The sequence below is a fragment of the Dipodomys merriami genome, unplaced genomic scaffold (genome assembly GCF_024711535.1).
Source record: "Dipodomys merriami isolate MVZ:Mamm:240054 unplaced genomic scaffold, mDipMer1.0.p SCAF_387, whole genome shotgun sequence".
Classification (NCBI taxonomy): domain Eukaryota; kingdom Metazoa; phylum Chordata; class Mammalia; order Rodentia; family Heteromyidae; genus Dipodomys; species Dipodomys merriami.
In genome coordinates, this window is record NW_027205459.1 from 557,721 (window position 1) to 580,092 (window position 22,372).

The 22,372-nt window shown below is 37.4% G+C and overlaps 1 protein-coding gene across 5 annotated transcripts in view; it reads left to right on the forward strand.

Annotated features, from left to right (window-relative positions):
- Nucleotides 1-5,036, forward strand: part of LOC138805114 (zinc finger E-box-binding homeobox 1) — a 158,270-nt gene extending 153,234 nt beyond the window's left edge. For all 5 annotated transcript variants that reach the window (XM_069989698.1, XM_069989701.1, XM_069989702.1 and 2 more), the window contains one exon: nucleotides 2,559-5,036. In XM_069989698.1, coding sequence (XP_069845799.1) covers nucleotides 2,559-3,157 — 599 coding nt within the window. In that variant the 3' untranslated portion in view covers nucleotides 3,158-5,036. The remainder of the gene's footprint in view (nucleotides 1-2,558) is intronic.
- Nucleotides 5,037-22,372: the final 17,336 nt, after the last annotated feature.

Sequence of the window (22,372 nt, forward strand, 5' to 3'; positions counted from 1 at the left end):
AAGCCCTGATACAAAAGTAGTGTTTGCAGATCCCTGTGGCCTAAATACTTCCAGCATGGTTTATTTCAAACTTAAGTCAGCTTCTACTCAACCCACAGAATTTCTGATAATTTTACAGTAGACTCCTTCTAGCCAATCAAAACTGCCTGCCACATACCATTTCTCTCTAATAGAGGTTTGCCATAGAAGTGTCTGGTTTTATCATAAGCTCTTCAACCTCCTACCTCATCTTCCATCACCTTTACCAGCCATTTTGGCTACAGTATGCATACATATTTTATATCCTTATCAGCTATGTTAAAGCATTTACTCTTATGAGAAGAAACATAGAGAATTGCTTCCCTTTTTACAATCTACAGATTCAAAGGTACTTTCCACTAACACTTCAGTAGTTCTTGGAGTTAAAAAGAATATTATAGACCAAGTGTGGTGGTTCATGCATGTAATTCCAGCTACTCAGCAGGTGGTGGTTGGGAGGAGTGTGATTTGAGGCCAACCCAGGCAAAAAAAGTTAACATGACCTTGTCTTACCCCATTGGTAGCTCATGCATATCATCCTAATAATGCAGGAGTCATAAACAGGAGGATTGCTGTATAGACTGCTTGTCTAGGTAAAAACACAAGACCATGTTCAAAAAAAAATAGCTTAGGGCTGGGAAGGTGGCTCAGTGGTAGGGTGCTTGCCTTGCATGCCTGAGGCCCTGGGTTCGATTCCTCAGCACCACATAAGCAAAAAGAAAAAAAAGCTGGAAGTGGCACTGTGGCTCAAGTGGTAGTGCGCTAGCCTTGAGCTGAAGAGCTGAGGGACAGTGTTCAGGCCCTACAACCGGACCCAAAAAAAAAAAAATAGCTTAAGCAAAAAATGTCTGGTAGCACAGCTCAAGTGGTAGAGCACTTGGCCTGGCAAGCATAAAGGCCTGAGTTCAAATGCCAGTACCACCTACCAAAGGTTATATACATAAGAGAGGGCCATGTCTCTCCAAACATATTTCTCTAGTTGTTTTCACCAAGAAAAATTAAAATTTTTCTTCTTCTCAGGGCAAGAATTAAATGTTAACAAATGCCAGAATTTAAAATACATATGAGAACATCCTATCTTTAACAAGCAAACTTTTTAAATCATTGCTGTATTTTTAATGTTCACTTGTTGCTCACATTGAAATTAGAATAGCACCAGCCTGATTATGACCCAGCTGTTGTCAGTTCTGTGAGAAGCTGCATTTCTTGAGCTTGTATATTCTCAGTGGGGCAAGATTGCCTTCAAGAGGAAAGCTTGTTTGTTGGGTTTTGAGTAAAGCATTTTGTAAACCTTTGTAAACCTTAAGAACCTCAGTACATAGACTCTGTGTATGTGAGTTTGGAATTTAAAGGATCCTAAAATAGGTCAATATTTTTTAAGTTGAGAAGCACCTCTATCCCTCCTTGCTGTCTCTGGACTCACTGTCTACTCTCATCAGAGTCATGATGCTTCTATTTTTAGCATTTCTATCTTATGTAAGTCCCACTGACTTTTTCATCTACAAAGTATGTAACACTGAATTTTTATATATAAACAAGAGCTCATACTATTATATTACAGAACAGAGAATTTAAGATCTGAAAGTTTTTTTATTTTAATTTTATTGTCAAGGTGATGTACATAGGGGTTACAGTTACATAAGTAAGTTAGTGAGTAAAATCTTGTTGACCTTATTACCCCCGCCTCATTTTTCTCCCGTTTTCCCTTCCCCTTCTACCCCCCGAAATTGTACAGATCATTTCCAACATAGTGTCTTGTATCACTGTTGCATTGGTTCCCCCTTTGTCCTTTATCTCACCATTTTGTTGTTCCTCTTCCCTTCCCTAATTCAGATAAACATATATACAATACCCAGGGTGGATACCAAAATCAAATGCAGTGACAACAGGGGATAAACCATAGGGGAAAAAAACACAAAGGAAAAAAGAAATTACATAATACATTAAAAACAGCAACAATAAAGAAAAACCTCTAGTGTCCATGTCTTGGAGTTCATTTTGCTTAGCAACATCTTATATGGTCATATGTATGTAGCTATTGAGCTATTATCTGCTAAGATTCTCCTGGACGTATACTGTTAATTAAAAATAAGGGAAAGCATGAGACCTATGTTTCTTTAGTCTGGCTTACCTCACTTGGTATGATTTTTTTAAGTCCTTCCATTTCCTTACTGGAAGTTTTTTTGTTTTTGTCGGTCATGAGGCTTGAACTCTGGGCTTGGGCACTGTCCCTCAGCTCTTCAGTTGAAGGCCAGCACTCTACCAGTTGAGTCACACCATCTCTTCCAATTTTCTGGTGGTTAATTGGAGATACGAGTCTCACGGACATTCTAGCCTAGGCTAGCTTTGAATGGTGATCTTCAGCCTCCTAAATAGGGAGGATTACAGGTGTGAGCCACCAGAACCTGGCTCCTTACTGGAAGTTTTTTAAACATGGAATTGTAGCCCCACCCTTTCCCCAACCTAAATTGTTCCTGACACTTATAAGAACTGTATTCATCTAGCAGCACTTTTGGTTCATAGCTGTTCTTATCTTGCAGGTAAAAGACCTCATGAGTGTGGAATCTGTAAAAAAGCATTTAAACACAAGCATCACTTGATTGAACACATGCGATTGCATTCAGGAGAAAAGCCCTACCAATGTGACAAGTGTGGAAAGCGCTTCTCACACTCGGGATCTTATTCTCAGCACATGAATCACCGCTACTCCTATTGCAAGAGAGAAGCAGAAGAACGCGACAGCACAGAGCAGGAAGAGGCAGGGCCAGAAGTTCTGATGAATGAGCATGCTGGTGCCAGAGCATCTCCCTCACAGGGTGACTCAGATGAGAGAGAGAGTTTGACGAGGGAAGAGGATGAAGACAGTGAAAAGGAGGAAGAAGAGGAGGAAGATAAAGAGATAGAAGAATTACAGGAAGAAAAGGAATGTGGAAAACCACAAGGGGATGAAGAAGAAGAGGAGGAGGAGGAAGAAATGGAAGAAGAAGAAGAAGTAGAAGAGGCAGAGAATGAAAGAAAAGAAGCAAACACTGAAGGGCCAATGAAGGATGACGGAGCTGTCAGCCAGGCCGGCAACTTAGAACAAAAAGTAAGCAAGAGTACTGAGCAGGTGTCTGAAGAGAAAACAAATGAAGCCTAATAGTTTTCTAGAAGGAAAATAAATTCTAATTGGTAATGAAGTCTGTTCTATATTATCCATGCTTTTCATGGAAACACAGCACCCTATGCTGTGATTCCTATCACTACTGTGTAAAGTCAGAACTGAAAAAATACAAAATACAAAAAAAAAAAATCCAGGTGTGCCTGAACCTCAGACCTAGTAATTTTTCATGCAGTTTTCAAAGTTAGGAAGAAGTTTGTGACACGAAGCAGATTAGAAACTTTGATGACTCAGAAAGCAAAGATTGAACAGGTTAAAGGAAAATGATTATTAGATAAGCATCTAGCATTGTTTCATTTTATCAGTATTATTTCTCTTATGTTGGTTCATTCTTAAGCTGTACAATTGGGAGAAATTTTATAATTTTTATTGGTAAACATATGCTAAATCCGCTTCAGTATTTTATTATGTTTCCAAAATGTGAGAACTTCTGCACTACAAAACTCCCTTCACAGAGAACTATAATGCAATTCCAAACCATGAAAACTACCTTTTATAAATCCATTCTAGAAGGTAGTAATTTCTAATATTTAGATGTCATAGTGGAGCATATTGTCAGCCTTAAGGAAGCAGCCGATAGAAGAACTGAAGTTCCTTACTCATGTGATTTTAATGGAGTTCAGAAGATGGTCATTGAGTTCTGACTGCAGGGACTAACAGTGTTGATACTGGCAAGGACAAACAGAGATGTCAGAATCAGTGTTCAAGATTGTGTTTGAGTATGTGGTAGCAAATATGAAGGATATGATATGAAGGTTTGTATCTCCTTTGGCCTTAAGCAAGACCTGAGTGCTGTAAGTGCCATTTCTCAGTATTTTCAAGGCTCTAACCCGCCTTCATTCAGTGTGTGGCCTACAATAACTAGCATTTGTTGATTTATTCATTGTATCAAAATTCCCAAATAAAACTTAAAAACCACTGACTCTGTCAGAGAAACTGAAACACAGGGACATATCACCCTTCAATTCCTCAGTATTCGTTTTCTGATAATTGATTTTCAGAATTTCTCTACAGAAACAAAAGGGAAATTTTCTAATCTGCTTTATCCATGTACTTGCATTTCAGACATGGACATGCCATTGTTATTTGGCTCATAACTGTTTCCAAATGTTAGTTATTATGGACCCAATTTATTAACAACATTAGCTGATTTTTACCTATCAGTATTATTTTGTTTCTTTTAGTTTATAGATCTGTGCAACATTTTTGTACTGTATGTCTTCAAACCTGGCAGTATTAATACCCTTCTTACTGACATATGTACTTTTAGTTTTAGAAAACTTTTATATTTATGTGTCTTATTTTTATATTTCTTTATTTATTACACAGTGTAGTGTATAATACTGTAGTTTGTATTAATACAATAATATATTTTAGTATGAAAATTTGGAAAGTTGATAAGATTTAAAGTAGAGATGCAATTGGTTCTCTTGCATTGAGATTTGATTTAACAGTGTTATGTTAACATTTATACTTGCCTTGGACTGTAGAACAGAATTTAAATGGGAATGTATTAGTTTTACAACAACAATCAAGTCATTTTACCTTTACCCCGTTTTTAATATAAAACTCTTAAATTTTGAAATTCACTGTGTGACTAATAGCATGATGCTCTGCTGTTTTATTAAGAGATTAGCCTAACCATAAAACTCATTTCTTTAGCAAGCCAAATTAGGATTACCTTATATAAACAGTGTTGGGAACAATGTTTAACATTTTGTGCCAATTTGTTCCTGTATTCATGTATGTAAGTTACCAATCCGACTCTTCATTTTTAAGTTCCTTGTTACACCATGGTCATTTTCTAGTTTTTTATCAGACTCCCCCATCTCACAATAAAATGCATCAACAAGCCTGACCTACTGTCATTCTTTTCATCATTATCAAGGTTTTCTTTGAAAAACTCTGTGAAATGGATTACTATACTACCATCTTGCTCTTGACTCATCTCAAGCTGAGTTTGGGTAATGCGGAATGTTTCAGATGGTCACCACTAAGTTAGGAATTTTCTCATGGCCTCGTGTTTCTAGAGCTGAAGTCCTCTGTAGAGTCATTCTTTCTTCCTGGAACCTTCATCTTCCCCTCCTTCGCACCCCTCCCAGGTCCCATGATTACTTACCTCTAGGTCACTTCAGGGATGCTGAGTTTAGATGCCTTTGTTCTGTACTCCCACAAATCCTTGTGCCTTTCTCATCCTATCTCTTGTGCTGTTTTTTGTATTTCTTTCCTTTAGGAACAGGAACCATATCTATCACAGTCACTTTCATGTGTCCATTATCCAATAGAGTACCTTCCACTAGTTGGTACAACAAATACTTGTTGGATGAAAATATAGTTTGCATGTTTACTGAGCTTAGCTGTGATTTTACTGTTTGTTCTATTTCTAATTCCAGAATGTTTATGTTGAATAATTCCAGTAATATAATAATTTTTCTCAACTGGATCTCTTAAACATTAGACATAATACACATAAATTGTTTCTTCCTTCCTGTAATTAAATCTCTAGGTGTCTTCCTGGTGCTTCACTTCATGTACATGGCACAGGCATTCAAGACTTGAGGAACTGACTACCTCCAATGGGAATGATAGGTCCAGTCCTGTGCACTTTCTGTTCTACGGCCCCAGATTCTTGGTGCCCATTTTCATCAGGTTGCCTTATTTCTTTTGTCACTAAGAACAGTTATCCAATCAACAAATTCACTATAGAATAAGGAAATAATAAGCAACCCTTCTCCATAGGTATCTACACTATACTCAATAAAGCTCAGAGGACAGTGTTTGACACATGGATCAATGACTGATAAAGAAATTCAGGTATTATCAGAAGTTTTACAATGAAAAACATGTATAGATCCTTCCCACAGTTTCCTAAAATCACATTATAGTACCCGTGCCATGCTATTAATACACATATCATGCAGAGGTGTTTTGATATCTTTATCAAAACTATTTTCTCACAAAAATAAAAATAGAAATACAAAGAGAAGCTATGCATGTGCTCATGGACACATACATAATGAAGATCTGAGTACAGGCCTGTCTGACTCCGGGAGCCATATATTTAATTAGCCTATCTCCCATTTCATGTCAAAATGGGACATGTAGGCCCAGACTGAAAGAATATGAATAGAAAATACCTGTATGATCAATATTCATTTCACACCATGTGGAAGGTGGGAACATGAGATTTTTTTTCAAATCTAGCTACAAACTTAAAAACAACTGAAAAATTAACATGGAAATATAATCTTAGGTTTCTCCCTTAAAATCAGTGGAAAGACAGATTAGGACAATTGGTATTTTAATTTTGTATTTGACTAAACAACTCCTGTGCTCTACTAAGGAAGGGAAAAGCACATTCTGCTCAACAGCAGCTAGAATATACATTCTTTTTCTAACAAAATACGGAAAATTCATGGAGAACACTCAAATTTGTAAGAATTGAAATAAAGTGTTTATTCTCAAAAGATAAGCTACAAATAAATAACATATATATATATATATATACATACATATACATAGAAGATCCCTTAAGCGATTGGAAAGTAAACAACACATTAAATAGTCCATAGATGGGACAAAGATTCTAAAATACGATTATCTAAATAACCACATATCAGAATTTGTGGCAGGCCTTTGAAGCAGTGCATATAAGAAAATTGAACTTCCACCTTAAAAAACAAGAAAAAATTAAAACCAAAGCAAGCAGGAGAAAGGCAATAAGGGGAAAAGAAAAGCAGTTACATAGGAAATAAGTCAGAATTAAACTTTGAAAAAATTAATAAAACTGATAAACATCTAGCCAAATAGACTGCAGAGAAAAAAAGAGAAGACACACAAATTACCAATATCAAGAAAACAGACAACCTTACAGAGCTTATAATAAAAGGATAATCAGGAAATAATGACTTTATGCCAATAAATTGGATAAATTAGATGAAAATGGTACATTTCTTGGGTCATTCTTAAAAAAAAAACAAACCACAGTCCATTAACGAAGAAAGTAACATTTCTAGTTTAAAAAAATTCCCACAAAAATGTTTTAGCCCAGATGGCTCCACTAGTGAATTCCACCAACTGTTTTGCAGTATGATGAACCAATTCTACACAAATTCATTTACAAAACAATAGAGGAAAAATATTTTCCATCTCAGTCTGTGAAACCAGGATTAACCTGATACCAAAACCAGCAATGTCATTTCAAAAAACAAAACTACATGCTAATAATACCTCACATGAGCATACAATCTAAAATCTTTAGCAAAATATGAGGATAGTTGGACAAATTTACCAAAAGGAAAAATGCATCATAATGAAGTAGGATTTACCCCAGGAATACAAGGTTCATCCAACAATCAGTGTAATTCACTACATTTGTAGTGTTTTTAAAAAAAAAGCATACAATTATCTCAATAGGTGTAGAAGACTCACCTGAAAAATTCATTATAAAAGTTATTAGTAATCTAGGAATAAAAGATAATCTCCACCTAAATAAAGAGCAACTACAAAAATCCAACAGATACCATTGTACTTAGCATGAAGATTAAGCACTTGCTTCATAAAATGAGAAACACAGTATGTTCTCACACTTTTCCTAAACATGTATTGAGCATCCTAGCTTTTCTAACATGACAAAAATAAAGACATAAACATTAAAAAAAAACAAAACTTCATATTCAGACAACATGTTTATTGGCAGAAAACAATTGTAGAAAGCAAATGCTGGAGAGAGCAAGTAGAACAGGTAAGAAGGTTACAGGACACAAAATGCAAAAATCAATCATCTTACTAAACAGTAGTTTTATACTTAAAATTCTTATACTTAAAAATGTATACCATAAAAATTTCAAGTATTTAGGGATAATTTAACAAAATAGAGGATACCTGTGCTCTAATAATTACAAAACATTGCAGAAAGAAAGGTGCAAAGAAAACAGAGGTGTCCCATGTTCGTGGATAAGAAGACTATACCACAAAGATGAGTTCCACCCCAAATTGAATCTATTGGTTGAGTGCAATTTCAATCAAAATCTCAGCCACATATTTATAGAAATTCATAGACTGATTCTGCATTTATATAGGAATGCAAAAGACTTACAGTAAGCGCAACAATGTTGAAAAAACTTGCAGTACTTAGACAATTGGGTTTCTAGAATTTTAATAATTTGTTTTATTATGCTATGACTTGAACATGAATATATATGTATATATATATTGATCAAGGCAACAAAACTAAACATTAACCAAAAAATTCACATATACATTGTCAGTTGATTTTTGTCAAAGATGCCAAGACAATACAATAATGAGATGATTGTGAAAAATGTCATTGACAACTAGATATGCAAGAGAATGAACTTGATTTTTACATCCCTTATAGTAGTTGATTCAAAATGGATTGTGAATCTAAATATAAGAATGAAGCTTGTAAAATTAAAAAACATCTAAAAGAAAACAAAAAATTCTTTGTGAACATTGGATCTTACCAAAATTTAAAAATTTTTGTCTTCAAAAAGTATTGTTAAGAAAAGACCAAAGAACAGACTGGGAGAAAACATTAGCAAAACACGCATATATATATATATATATATATATATATATATATATATATATATATGCCAAGATAAATTAAAACATATTCACTTAAGAACCTATTCGTGAATGATCACAGCATTATTTATAAATAGCCAAAAAATAGAAACAAATTGTCATCAGCTGATTGTAAACAAATGTGTTATTATACAATAGAATAATATGCAACATTTAAAAAGAACTTCTGATACATGCAACAAGCATAGATAAACCTTGAAAAATATTAAGTAAAATAAATCAGTACTAAGACTAGGTATTCTATGATTCCATTTATAATAAGTACCCAAAATGAAAAGTTCTATATATAAAAGTAGTTGATTAATGACTGTTTAGGACCTGGGGCAGAAAAGAGTGCAAAGTAATTGCTAATAGGTAAAGATTTCTTTGAGGGTAACAAAAATGTTTCAGATTGTGATATTTGCACAACTCTGTATATACTTATTCATGTAATTACACATTTTAAATGGGTAACCATGGTATGTGAATTTTATCTCAAGCTGTAAAGAGTATGTGTATGTTTTTAATACATAAAATGTAATAAAGGACTCTTACAACTCAGTAATACAATTTTTTAATTGGACAAAATTTAAAGACACTGTATTAAGTAAGCTATGTGGATAAGAAATAAATAAGTGGAAAAATGAGCAACACTAGTTATTAGCAAAACAAAACCCACAATGTACTATCACTGCCCACCCAATAGAAGAGCTGAAATTTAATTCCTTTCAGTAATAACAAGTATTGATCAGGATGTAGAGAAACTATAACTTTTCTAATTGCTGGTGGAATTTTAAAAATGGTTACCACTACTTTGGAAAAATAGTGTGTCAGACTTATAAAGTTAAATACATAGTTAACATACAACAACAAATACCCAAGATAGATTTTTAAAAATCATATGGCCACTTGACCTTTAAGATGTTCATAGCAATTTTACTTAGGACCATCAAGCTATAGGTAGCCAAAATCTCTACCCAGTGAATGAATAAATTGCATTTTGTCCATTTAATGGGAAACCATTTGTCAATAAACAGTAACCAACATGAATGAAGACTATAATACGACTGTGACAGTTGCTACACAGCATATTATTTTTCAAAACAAGTTAGACTTAAATGAATTTTTTTAGACAGAAAGTATGATAGTTTGGCAAAGTTGACCTTTAAGCAGCTAGGAGCTTGTATACAATCAGAATGTGAACTCTGTCTCTGCAGAAGAACTTAGAATGTGAACTCAGTCTCTGAGGAAGCAGAAGTTCCTGAACCCAAGCAAAACTATGAATATTACACAAAAATCATCTGATGAAAACTACAAGTGCTTTATTATACAAATCATCTGACCTTAGTGTTCTGAAAGGAAGAAAATCAATTATCATAAAACTAATTCTTAGAAAAAACATTTTCCATTTAAAACTTACTTACCAAGGGGGCTGGGAAGGTGGCTCAGTGGTAGAGCGCTTGCCTTGCATGCATGAGGCCCTGGGTTCGATTCCTCAGCACCACATAAGCAGAAAAATCTGGAAGTGGCGCTGTGGCTCAAGTGGTAGAGCACTAGCCTTGAACTGAAGAGCTGAAGGACTGCATCCAGGCCCAGAGTTCAGGTCCCATGACTGACAACAAAAAAAAAAAAAGAAGAAGAAGAAAAACTTACTTGCCAATAACATGGTAGTCACATACAACAAATTGCCTCATTTAGCAACTGCACATTCTTCAGTTTGCTTTTGAAAAATGATGCTTCAAGCTAAGTATTTTATGAGTATAACTAATATAGCCTGCCTTTAGATGTGTTCAAGCCAAAGTAAAATAGACAATAGTCATATTCAAAGTAGGTACTTGGTTCAAGCTCATAATCCTAGCTACTCAGGATGCTGAGAGCTGAGGATCTTGGTTCATAGGCATGCAGACAAATCCTTGAGACTCTTATCTCCAGTTAATCAGCAGGGAGGCATATCTCAGATGGCAGATCGCCAACCATGAGCAGAAACAGCTGAATGAGAACACGAGGCCCTAAATTCAAGTCCCAGAACAGGCACACAAGAAAAGTATTCACCACAATATTTAAACTATATAAATTATTATAATGTATCAGGATAATAAAAATATATAATTTGCAACTTGGGAATGGTATTTTCTTTTGTGAGATCACCATCACACAACCCAAACCTTTTACTAAGTAAAAACAAACAAAACGCGCTGCCTTCAATTTCTAAGCATAGTAATAAGCACTAGCTTTATATTCTTTGCGGCATTTTTTGCTTAGTAACTAGTTCTGTTATTGGATTAAGTTTTTCTTTCAGTCTTTAGATATTAGAAGATGTGAAGAAAGAAAGTGGTATCTTCAATTAAGATACTACTAAGTACAAGTTAGATTTTCTTTAATGATCTGGATCTCTAGAAAATGCTATCCTACTGCTGAAACTTTGACCTTATGGCTTTGGCATCTGACATCTCTAATGGAAAGAATGGCCAAGGTACTAGGTCTCTTCTGGAGCTAACTAAGACTTGATCAATTGTGAGAAAAGCCATCTTTTATAAGAGTGGATTGTTTAAAAGTTCCTGCTTTGGTCTGGTGTCTTGGCTCTTGCTGCTAAGACATTATCAGCAAAAAGGAAAGAAGAAATGCTTTGAAGTAAAGTAGGATTTTTGAAATGTACTTTTCTTTGTTGTAACTGATCATTCCAAAATGGAAGAGAAATCAAGACACTTCACCGTTGCTCAAGAAAGTAGCAGAAGGTATGAGTAATTAAGACATCCTACCCTCCTCAAACTAGCCAATCACAAGCAGATTGTGAACCTGAATGTGGCCAATTCGAGCAGAGGGGCAGGGCCTGCTCTGTTAGGGAAAAAAAGGGAGCAGCCCAATTTCTCTGTGCATGCTTGCTTGCCAGATATTTTGGCTGATGGCGCAACTTTCCTTGCCAAGTTCCTTTTGAGTTGATGTCCTTATGACTACACAACATGCTACATCCTGAGCCATTTCTAACATTCACTTGAAGGAAATGACTACCATATTTTTGAAAAAGGAACATGGAAATCCAATATATGAAACAGAAGTGGGGGCATTCTTGTAGATGAGGAGCCAAAGCCACCATCCCAGAGCCAAGTTCTAGAACCATCTTGTAGAGCAAATATTCCTGGTGAGACCGAGTCCATTATTCCTAGTGAGACTGAGTCCATGATTCTTGGAGTCTTTCTAGACCTACATTTGAGTGGCCCAAATCTGAACCTTTATCCCAAGGCTTGAATGCGCATACTACTGACGCAGGCCTTGGTAATGCAGTGCTTTCTTGATGACTGATCTGTTGTGCATTTGAAGAAGACACGAGTGAAGAAAGTAGATATGACCATTGCAACAATGAGATGTACAAGATGCTATGTCGAAAAACGAACTTTACAACTTTGGGGGGGGGGGTGGAGGAGTTGTGGAGTTGGGAGGGCAGGGATGGTAGGGGAAAAACAAAGGAGGAGGAGGCAACAATGCTTGATAAGAAATGTACTTATTACCTTGCTCATGTAATTGTAACCCATCTGTATGATAGTTCCATAATAAAAAACTTATTTTAAAAAGTAGATATTAATATAATTCCAGTTGCAAGATATTAAGAAGTGGGAACTTACTCTGACTATAGGGTTTAGAAAAGGCAATTGAAAGCTGACTAGAATAAAATAAGGTCATTTGTATTGATCCTCTATGACCAAATCCTGGTGTTTTTGTAAGAAGAGCAAGGAGAGCAGACACAGGAGACTTCCCATCTTCTACTACATGTGTGCTAGGCCACCTCAGTGTCTGTCAGCAAGAAAGCTATTGCAGTACCTCTAGAACTGTAAGCCGAAACAGCCTCTTTGCTTTATAATCTACCCCGTCGATGGACTTGTGTTATTAGCAACAGGAAATTGACTAATTCAGCAGTATATATTTACACACACACACACACACACACACACACACACACACACACACACACACACACACACACACATACACACACAGAGCTGTTCTCTACCAACAAGTAGAAAGGACATTTGACAGTCCCAGAAGAAAAACATATTTGGGGTTGGATTCAGCTAGGCAAACAGAAGCTGAAAGAAGAAGTATAGATATCTAAACTTTACCAGACATCAAACTTAACAATAAAATGCTGTAAGGATCAGCTAGGGATTCATATCTATAGGATTCCTGTGAGGAGTGGTACAGTGGAACTTGCTTCAAGGAGTAATGATTCAGAAGGCTGATGACTTGAGTAACTCTTTAGACGTCACGGCAGGGGGGCGGGCAGGGAGGGATATTTACATTTAATTTTTATGCTTTTTTAATATAATCACATTGTTATTAAGATGTTGTAGAGAGGTATAACCCCTTTTTTCACTGTGTTTGATGTTGGTATAATTTGTGGAGGGGAAGGGAAAAAACAAATCGTTTAAATAGGGATACAGGTGGACCCATTGCAACAATGAGATGTACAAGTCGTTATGTCGAAAAACGAACTTTACAGCTTTGTGGGGGGATGGGAAGGGATGGGAAGGGGAAGCAGAGGAGGAGGCAACACTGCTTGATAAGAAATGTACTCATTACCTTGTCCATGTAATGGTAACTCCTCTGTATGGCATTTTCACAATTAAAAAAATGTAAAAAAAAAGTGAACCCTAAAAGATGTTGTAGAGAGTGGCTACCACTTCGTAAGTCAGGTAATGAGTGCATTTCTCCTTTAGACAATGTCCCCCCTTCCTTCACTCAGGTTCCCCTTCCCATCCCTGCCCACACATTACATAGGTCAATTAGGTCATTTTCCACATAATGGTTTTATTTTATTTTAATTATAAAGATGCTATACAGAGGGGTTACAGTTCCATGAGTAAGGTAATGAGTACATTTCTTGCCAAACATTTCGGGGGAGGGGGGGAATTGTGGGGCCTGAACTCTGGGCCTGGGCGCTGTCCCTCAACTCTTCAGCTCAAGGCTAGCACTCTAACCACTTGAGCCACAGCGCCACTTCCAGCTTTTTCTGCTTATGCAGTGCTGAGGAATCGAACCCAGGGCCTCATGCATGCAGGGCAAGCGCTCTACCACTGAGCCACCTTGCCAGCCCCATAACCTTTTTGTTTACTTATTTTTCAACTCAGAGCCTTGTGCTTGCTAGGCAGATACTCTATCACTCAGCCCATTATTCTTTATTTTTTTAATAAAGTCTGGCATTTTCCCCGCTGGGCCAGCCAGGATTGCAATCCTCCTATTTAAGCTTTCTGTGTAGCTGGGATCATGACAAGGATATGCTACTATGCCTAGATTTACTGGCACGCATCTTGCTAACTTTTTGCCTGGGCTGGACTTGAACTGTAATCCTCCCGATCTTTCCCTACCAAGTAGCCAGTACTCCAGGCATGAGCCACTATGCCCAGTGAGAGCCTCTTTCTTATAAAATAACTCTGAAACTTTTTGGAGAAGAAAATACCAGAACATTCATTTAGTTACACACACAAACACTAAGCAAGATAAAAATCAAGGTTGACTGGAAAGCAGAACTGTCGCTTAACTTCCTCAATATCTGTCGAAACTGAGTTGAAAGGCAAGATGCATACAAGGACCAAACGTGTTTTCATCCCATTGTAGACCACAGAGCAAGTTAGCTAACATCTCAGTGCCTGAGTTTCCTTCTAGCAAAATGGAGATGACAGCAATAGTACCCACTTAAAGGGCTAGTGCAATATTTAAATGAGATAATACACTGAACTCTTCCAATAATGTTAATTAAGTACATCGTTAGTTCAAAATGTCAACTATTGTTGTCTGTCATGAGGTAAGCATTGTGAAAACTACAACTTGAAAAAATATCTTAATGTACTGCAGGCAACTCAAGTATGCAGAGAGGCACAGCACATAGGAGTATACAGAAGCCTACTCTCCCTTCCTTCCCTACACTCCATTATTTTCATCTTTCCATCCACACGATCCATCCACAAAACCCCTCCAGTGTCTTCCAGTCAGATAGAGGTAAGATTTAAACCTGAAAATGTTGGGACTCACTTCTCAGGTTTTCTCCTGAGGATTATCTGAGAAAAGATGTACAAATCTAACAGTGAGCCTCTCTCCCGCCTCTTCCACATGCTGTCCTGTTCATTTTCCCCGGGGACCACTCTGATCACAGATCCACATTCATGTTCCAACACTGCCTTTGACGTAGACCTCAAATTCCTTAGCTAACACTCACGGAGTACTTTCCTCAGGTGCTGGGCTGAATGAATTACATATATGAATTCCTTCATCCTCACAACATTTTGAGGCAGGTCTCTGTGTTATATAAGACATATATCTGATCTAGGCACAGATCTTCTTAATCCTTTGGCAATTTCTTGAATGAGAGCAGTGTATTATATAATTCATAATGACCTTAATCATATCTGGCCATATGCTAACAAGGTAACTTAAGATGGTCCTTAGATGTTTCACAGGGGGAAGTAGCCATGCCAGAAAAACCATGCCTATCCTTAGAGGCTTGGATCTCCCTGCTTACCTCTAGGGCAGCTGTGGTCCTGGACATGGGCCAATGACCAAAGGCCAGTGATGTAATCAAGCACGCCTATGTAATGAAGCCTTGATAAAAGCTTGACCAAGGCCTGGGAGCTTCTAGGTGAGTGAATACCTGGGTGTTGTGACTAGAATAGAGATGGCATGAGGCACTGCATCATCCAACTCTGTTCCTTATCCCATCCACCTCTTCCACTTTGGCTGTTCCTTGATAATAAACCCATTGTTATAAGTACAGTGCTTTCTTGCATTCTGGAAATTGTTCTAGCAAATTTGCAAACCTTAACGTGGTTATGGAAAAGCCCATTTATGGTCTTCTAGGAAGTAGTGTAGGTGGTCTGCGCACCCCTGTTGACTGCTGATGTCTTAAGTGGGGACAGTCTTGTGGGACCATGTCCTTAATAGTGGGGTCTGTGCTGACTTCCAGTAGTTACAGTCAGAACTGAATTGAGTTGGTTCTATGGCATGCAACTGGCTTCAGAGAAACAAAGAATCCATAGCTGTTGGGTCCCATGACTCACTTCCACTTTAAAGATCGGGAAAATTCTGGGTGCGAGGGGCTCCTGCTGATTAATTGTAGCTACTCTGGAGCTGAGATCTGAGAATGGGGGTTTGAAGCCAGTTCAGATGTGAGTCACTCATGCCTACTGACCCAGAACCTTTGTTCATGACTTTCCTTCTCCATAAAATACTGTCCCTGTCCCTGCTTTTCTGCAACAAGTGCCTGTCACTTGATTAGAGAAATCCTCACTGCAACTGAGTTAGTAATTCTATGATTGTTCTCTTCCAGTCTTTAGATCTTAGAAAGACTATTAGACTGTACATCTATTAGCCTATTAGACTTAGATCTTAGTTGTGTTTTTTGTGTTTGAGTGATTATTTGTAGAAGCCTAATCTTCCATGGAACCTAATTTCCCTCAGGTAAGAGATCTCATATGTCCTTGTTGATATATATATATTGCAATAAGGCATATATTTTCAAACTCTAATATATTCCCAAGAAGTTGTCTGTCTTGGAAAATTCTAAATAAATAAATAAACAAGCCCCAAAACCTGAAAAGTAAACAAAGATTACCAATCAAAAAAAATATTTGTTGTTGGTCCAGTAAAAATATATCTGAAGATGATTCTGTCTAATCAGATAGACAGCGCTCTGATACAAACACCCAGTAAAAAGAGGATGAAAATCACAAACATGGTAAGTGAAGGAAGTATGTACGGTAAGAGCAATAAGAACCTATCTTGTGCAGATGCAGAAAGTCTAGACAAAAATGAAATGCATTCACAACAACTAAACATAAATGCACAAGAACAAGAACAACACTCAGAAAAGACAACAGAAGAGAAATTCTATATAGCTTTGGGTTTTGCAGTGTCTTTTTAGGTATGACACCACACCTATAAAAGAAAGAATTGGTAAGCTGGATTTCATTAAAATTGAAAAGTTCTCCTCTGTTAAAGAATGAAATGAAAAGCTTCAGACCAGGAGAAAATGCACCTGTTTCCAAAATATACACAGGCCTTTACAGCTCAACAATAACAAGCAACCTAATTTTTTAAATGAACCTGAAACCTTAACAGAAACCTCACTAAAGAAGATATACAGATGGCAAATGAGCATATGTTACTGGAGAAATGCAATTAAAACAATAAGATACTACAATGGCCCAAATCTAGAATATGGACAATACCAAACAGTGATTATTATATTGATCAATAATAAATCATATTCATATGTAGTGAGAATGCAAAATGGCACAGCCACTTGAAGAGAACATATTCAGGGGTTGGGGCATGGATAGATGGTAGAGTGCCAACCAATGAGTGGAAGTGTCAGATACCTCGTTCAAGCCCTGGTCTCCAAGAAAGTAAAAAAGAACATATTCTAATCTCATCTACTCAGGATAAGAGGTCAGGAAGATCATGGTTCAAAGCCAGCACAGACAAAAATGAGGGAGAATTCACCTCACACAATAAGTCTGGTGTGGTATTATGTGCTGGAGATCCTTGTGTGAGCTACTCAGGAGGCCAGAGGTAGGAGAATTATAGTCTGAAGCTGGTCTTGGATACCTGAAAACAAAAAAAGAAGGGCTGGCAGCATGATTCAAGTGGAACAATACCTGTCTAGAAACCCAGGCTCTGAGTTCAAGCCCCAGTCCCAAAAAAACAAAAACAAAAACATACTCTATGATACCACATAGTTGAAATCATACTGTATGTATATGTCCAAAGCATGTGCCTTTTTCAGCAGATTATCTTCTTTCACTTAGTAAGATGATCTAAGTTCCCCTCATACTTTTTCATGGCTTGATAGATCATTGCTTTTTAGTCCTGAGTAATGTTCTGTTGTCTGGGTGCATAATGGTTTATTCATTCACTTACTAAAGTGCTTTTTAGTTGTTTCCAATATTTGACAATTATGATTAAGCTGCAATATCTTGTGCAGGTTTTTGTGTAGACATAGATTCTCAACCCATTTGGGAAAAAAGCAATAGGGCAATTTCTGAGTGAATTTGAGGCTCTGAGTATAAGCCCCAGGAACAGAACACACACACACACACACACACACACAATCAATCAATCAATCAATCAATCAATCAATCAATCAATCAATTCACACGTTAATGACATTGTTCTTCACCTTTACAATTAACTTAGACATACAATCAAAAGCGAGATGTCATTCACAAGTTACAGCATTTGTGATATACTTAAGAATTTAGGAAATTATAGGAACAAAAAGTGTACTTTAGTTGGTACAAAAGGAAATCTGAGGGGGCTGGGAAGGTGGCCCAGTGGTAGAGTGCTTGCCTTGCATGCATGAGGCCCTGGGTTCGATTCCTCAGCACCACATAAGCAAAAAGCCGGAAGTGGCACTGTGGCTCAAGTGGTAGAGCGCTAGCCTTGAGCTGAAGAGCTGAGGGACAGCACCCAGGCCCAGAGTTAAGGCCCCACAACCGGACCCAAAAAAAAAAAAAAAAAAAAGGAAATCTGAGGGCTAGGAATGTGGTTTAGTGGTAGAGTGCTTGCCTAGCATGCATGAAGCCCTGGGTTCGATTCCTCAGTACCACATAAACAGAAAAAGCCAGAAATGGTGCTGTGGCTCAAGTGGTAGAGCCCCAGGACTGGCAAATAAAAGGAAATCTTAAAAAAATGGTGAGGTATACCAGGTTTATAGATAAATAATATAACATGTAACATTTGAGCCGGTTGTTTCTTAATTCATCTATAAATTGAATGTGGATTCAGAGGTTATTATATAATGTGTTAAAAGTACATAAAACACGAAGGTCAATTCTGAAGAAGAAAGCGGATGGGAAAGAAATGTATCCTGATGGACATTAATAGATTTCCAACTTATAGTCATAAAAATTTGGTGGCTGTATGAGAACATAGAGACAAAGAGAATAGAAAAGAACTAAAAACAACAACATCAACAACAGTTCAGTCTATCCCTTGTTAGATGTGGTTTCTGTATGTGTGAACTCAATACTGCTAAAATACATTAGAAACCTCCAACTCAATACTTACAGGGTATTCGCTGCCATTCCTAGATGGGAACAGAAGAGTGAGCACTGAGTGAGCCGAAACACGGTCCCAGCTGAGGCTAAACAAGGCATCACTCTCATTTTTGCTTCAGCTCCCACACTGTAAAACAAGTGTTATATTCGCAGACCATTTAAGTGCCATATCTTTCACATTTCTGGGCTATTTTGGGGTGATCTTGCTGTTTAAAATGGGCCGTGAGCACAGTGCTGAAGTGCTAGCTTATGTCCCTGAGCAAGGAAGTTGAGTTGTGCCTGACAGAAAAAGCCCACATGTTAAATAAGCCCAGACCAGGCGTGAGTTACCATGCTGCTGGCTGTCAATTCAGTGTGAATGAATCAAAACCACCGGATACACAGAAAAAGGAAGGGCAAATGTTCCAATCTGTGTGGGACACTGCTCTGGATAGAGTCAAAGTCACATCCAGAAAGCACACGGTGACTATGAGAAAGGGCAGGAAAGCAGTTAAAGCTGGGGGCTTCCGGAGATGGAGATGAGGACTGATAAGAAATGCATAGTAGGAAGCTTTGTTGTGAAGCTGGAAACCAAAGAAATTTACAACCATATTCCAGAAGGTCACAAGCAGGTCAGGAAGATGTTAAACCTTCCCTGCTGCTTCCGGAAGCCAAGTGCTTCAAAAGGTGCCTCCACATGCGAAACTTCTCACTTGCAGGTGAAGCTGGCTCCAGGATGCTGCTGGAGAATGGTTAAAATGCTCATTAAGTGTTTACAGGGTAAGGGTTTGGGGAAGAGCAGCCTTTCAACACCAGGAGTCTGATGCACTTGACAACCTTGGCAAACAAATCTGGCTTTAAGTAATTCAAAGACCATGACATCAATTATTTGCAAGGCATAGACATTAAATAATGTGTCTGTAGACAGAATCACACATAGGTTAGGTGTTGATTGCAAAAGTTGCAGTCAGAATCTGAAAGAAACTTGATTATTTCACCAAGAAGCAAACTGCAGGTTTATGATCACTTCAGAGTCTAAGTTGAAATTGACATCACAAGCCAATGAATGGAGAAAGGACAGATTATTTAGTAAGCTACACAAGAAAACTGATTTGCTATATAAAACTAGACTCTAATTTGTTCATTTATAAAAATTGCTAGGTGTTGATGGCTCACACTTGTAATCCTAGCTACCCAGGAGGCTGAGATCTGAGGACTGCAGTTCGAAACCAGCCTAGGCGGAAAAGTCCATGAGAGGCTTCTCTCCCCAAACAACCACCAAAAAAACAAGCAGAGCTGAGGTTCAAGTGGTAGGGCATACCACCAAAAAAGCTAAGGAACAGTGCCCATGCCCTGAATTCAAGCCTCAACACACACACACACAGAGAGAGAGAGAGAGAGAGAGAGAGAGAGAGAGAGAGAGAGAGATAAATTGGCATCAGAGAGATTAAAGGCCATTGAATTTGAAGGGGAAAGCTATAAGGCTAACAGAAGAAAAAGGTAGGAGAACATCTTTGTGACTCAGAACAAGAATGAGTGTCTTAAACACTTCAAAAGAATAAAATATAAAGTGAGACATTGATATGTTTGGTGGCATAAAATTTCATATCACAGAAGACATTATTAGGGTTGATTAAGATCTAGCAGGAGGATTCACTTTCTATATATTTAAAACTGATTAATATCAAAAATGAATATTCAAAAAAAGGAAATAAAAATAGAAGAACCTATAGCCAACTTTGGAAAAGGAGATGAATAAGCACCTCATATAGAGAAATGAGAATTCAGAGAAAGCCAGGTGCAGTAGCACATGCCTGTTATTCTGGCTACTTGGGAAATAAGCAAGAGGATCCCAAGTCTGAGGACAGACAACCTGGGCTGCAGATTGAGATACTCTCTAGGAGAAGGAAGGGGAGGAGAGGGGATGGAGGAGGAAGAGGAAAAGGGGAGGACGGAGAGAGGAAAAAGGGAAAAAACTACAAAGAGGGAAAAGAGGAGGAGGAAGAAGATGAGGATGAAAAAAAGGAATGAAAGAGGAGCAAGAGGGAGGAGGAGGGGCATGAAGAAGAGAAGGAAAAGATAGACAAACTCATCTTTAAATGCAAATAATGATCAGATGTTATTCTTCAGATAAGGGTGGGTTAAGGTAGATTAAATCAATGGATAACAAAACTCCTCACCTCCAAGGATATAACCCAGCGCGTAGGTTCTCTGTGATGGCGAGTAGGAGGCAGTTTGAAGTGTCAGGAAACTCCGAAATCTAAGTGCTTATTACTACAAGAATAAACAAGAAACTATATGGAATGTATATCATTAAGTGCAGTTTCAGACACTACAAAATACACGAGTGTACTGTAACGGGAGGAATGCTGAGTACGCAAAGGCAAAAGAAATAGAATCAAAAATAAATATAATATCTATTTTTACAAAGGTACAGATGAGGGCATGCTCCTAAAGTCCAAAACATGGAGGTGAAATATGTAAAATAATATACTATCCACTAAATGGCATGGGTTTATTCAGTATAAGTCAAGGACAAAATAATCAGCACTCAGTGTATCAGGAGCCCATGGCAGGGATTAATGAAATGCTGCACTCATGTCTGTACAATATCATATTTACTATGAATTGCTAATGAAGAACAACATGTAGTGCATATCATGTGTTCTAGTGACATCTATTATGTAGATTTACATGTTCCCAAACTTCATGGTCAAACCATATATTTATCTGCATATATCAAAGTCATTCAATATATGCAGACATATGTATATCTATAAAGTGAGCAGGACTAGCAGGATTGTAGATTAAGGAAGAAAAAAGTAAAAAAACAACAGAGAGGCACTGCACGACCGGGTGATAAAAGTATGTGTCATAGACTGAAAAATAAGACCTACTCAAGTCTGTACTCTTAGAGCTGGAAGCCTGGTTCAGTTGTGTATTACAATCTTTGCTGACCGTGGACACACACAGACCAGAACTCTCCTAACTACCAGTTCATCCCCTGACCACTACTGGACTACTTGTCCCACAGGAAACTCAGCTTAGTTCCAGTTTTCACTAAATAATGGTAAAATGTATTTTAAAGGTGATTAGAGTATGGTTTTAGGAAAACCTAAAACTGTAAACTTTTCAGAAACAAAAAAGCACCCTGAAAATTTTTGTGACCTGGGCCTAGATAAAAAATTCTTAGATATAATGTTAAAAAACCTGATCCACCAAAGAAGAAAAAATAAAAGGAAAAATTAGAATTCACCAGAATGTATTGATTACTATGGCTTTGTAGTAGAGTTTGAAATTTCGTATTGATATTCCTCCAGCACTGTTCTTTCTGTTAAGGATTGTTTTTGCTATTCGGGGTCTTTTATTGTTCCATATGAATTTTTGGATTGCCTCTTCTATTTCCTTGAAGAATGAGGTTGGAATTTTGATAGGTATCACATTGAATTTGCAGATAGCCTTGGGAAGTATTGTCATTTTCACGATGTTGATCCTTCCAATCCAGGAGCATGGGAGGTTTTTCCACTTTCTAAGTTCTGTTTTGATTTCCTTTTTCAAGTTTTTAAAGTTTTCATCATAG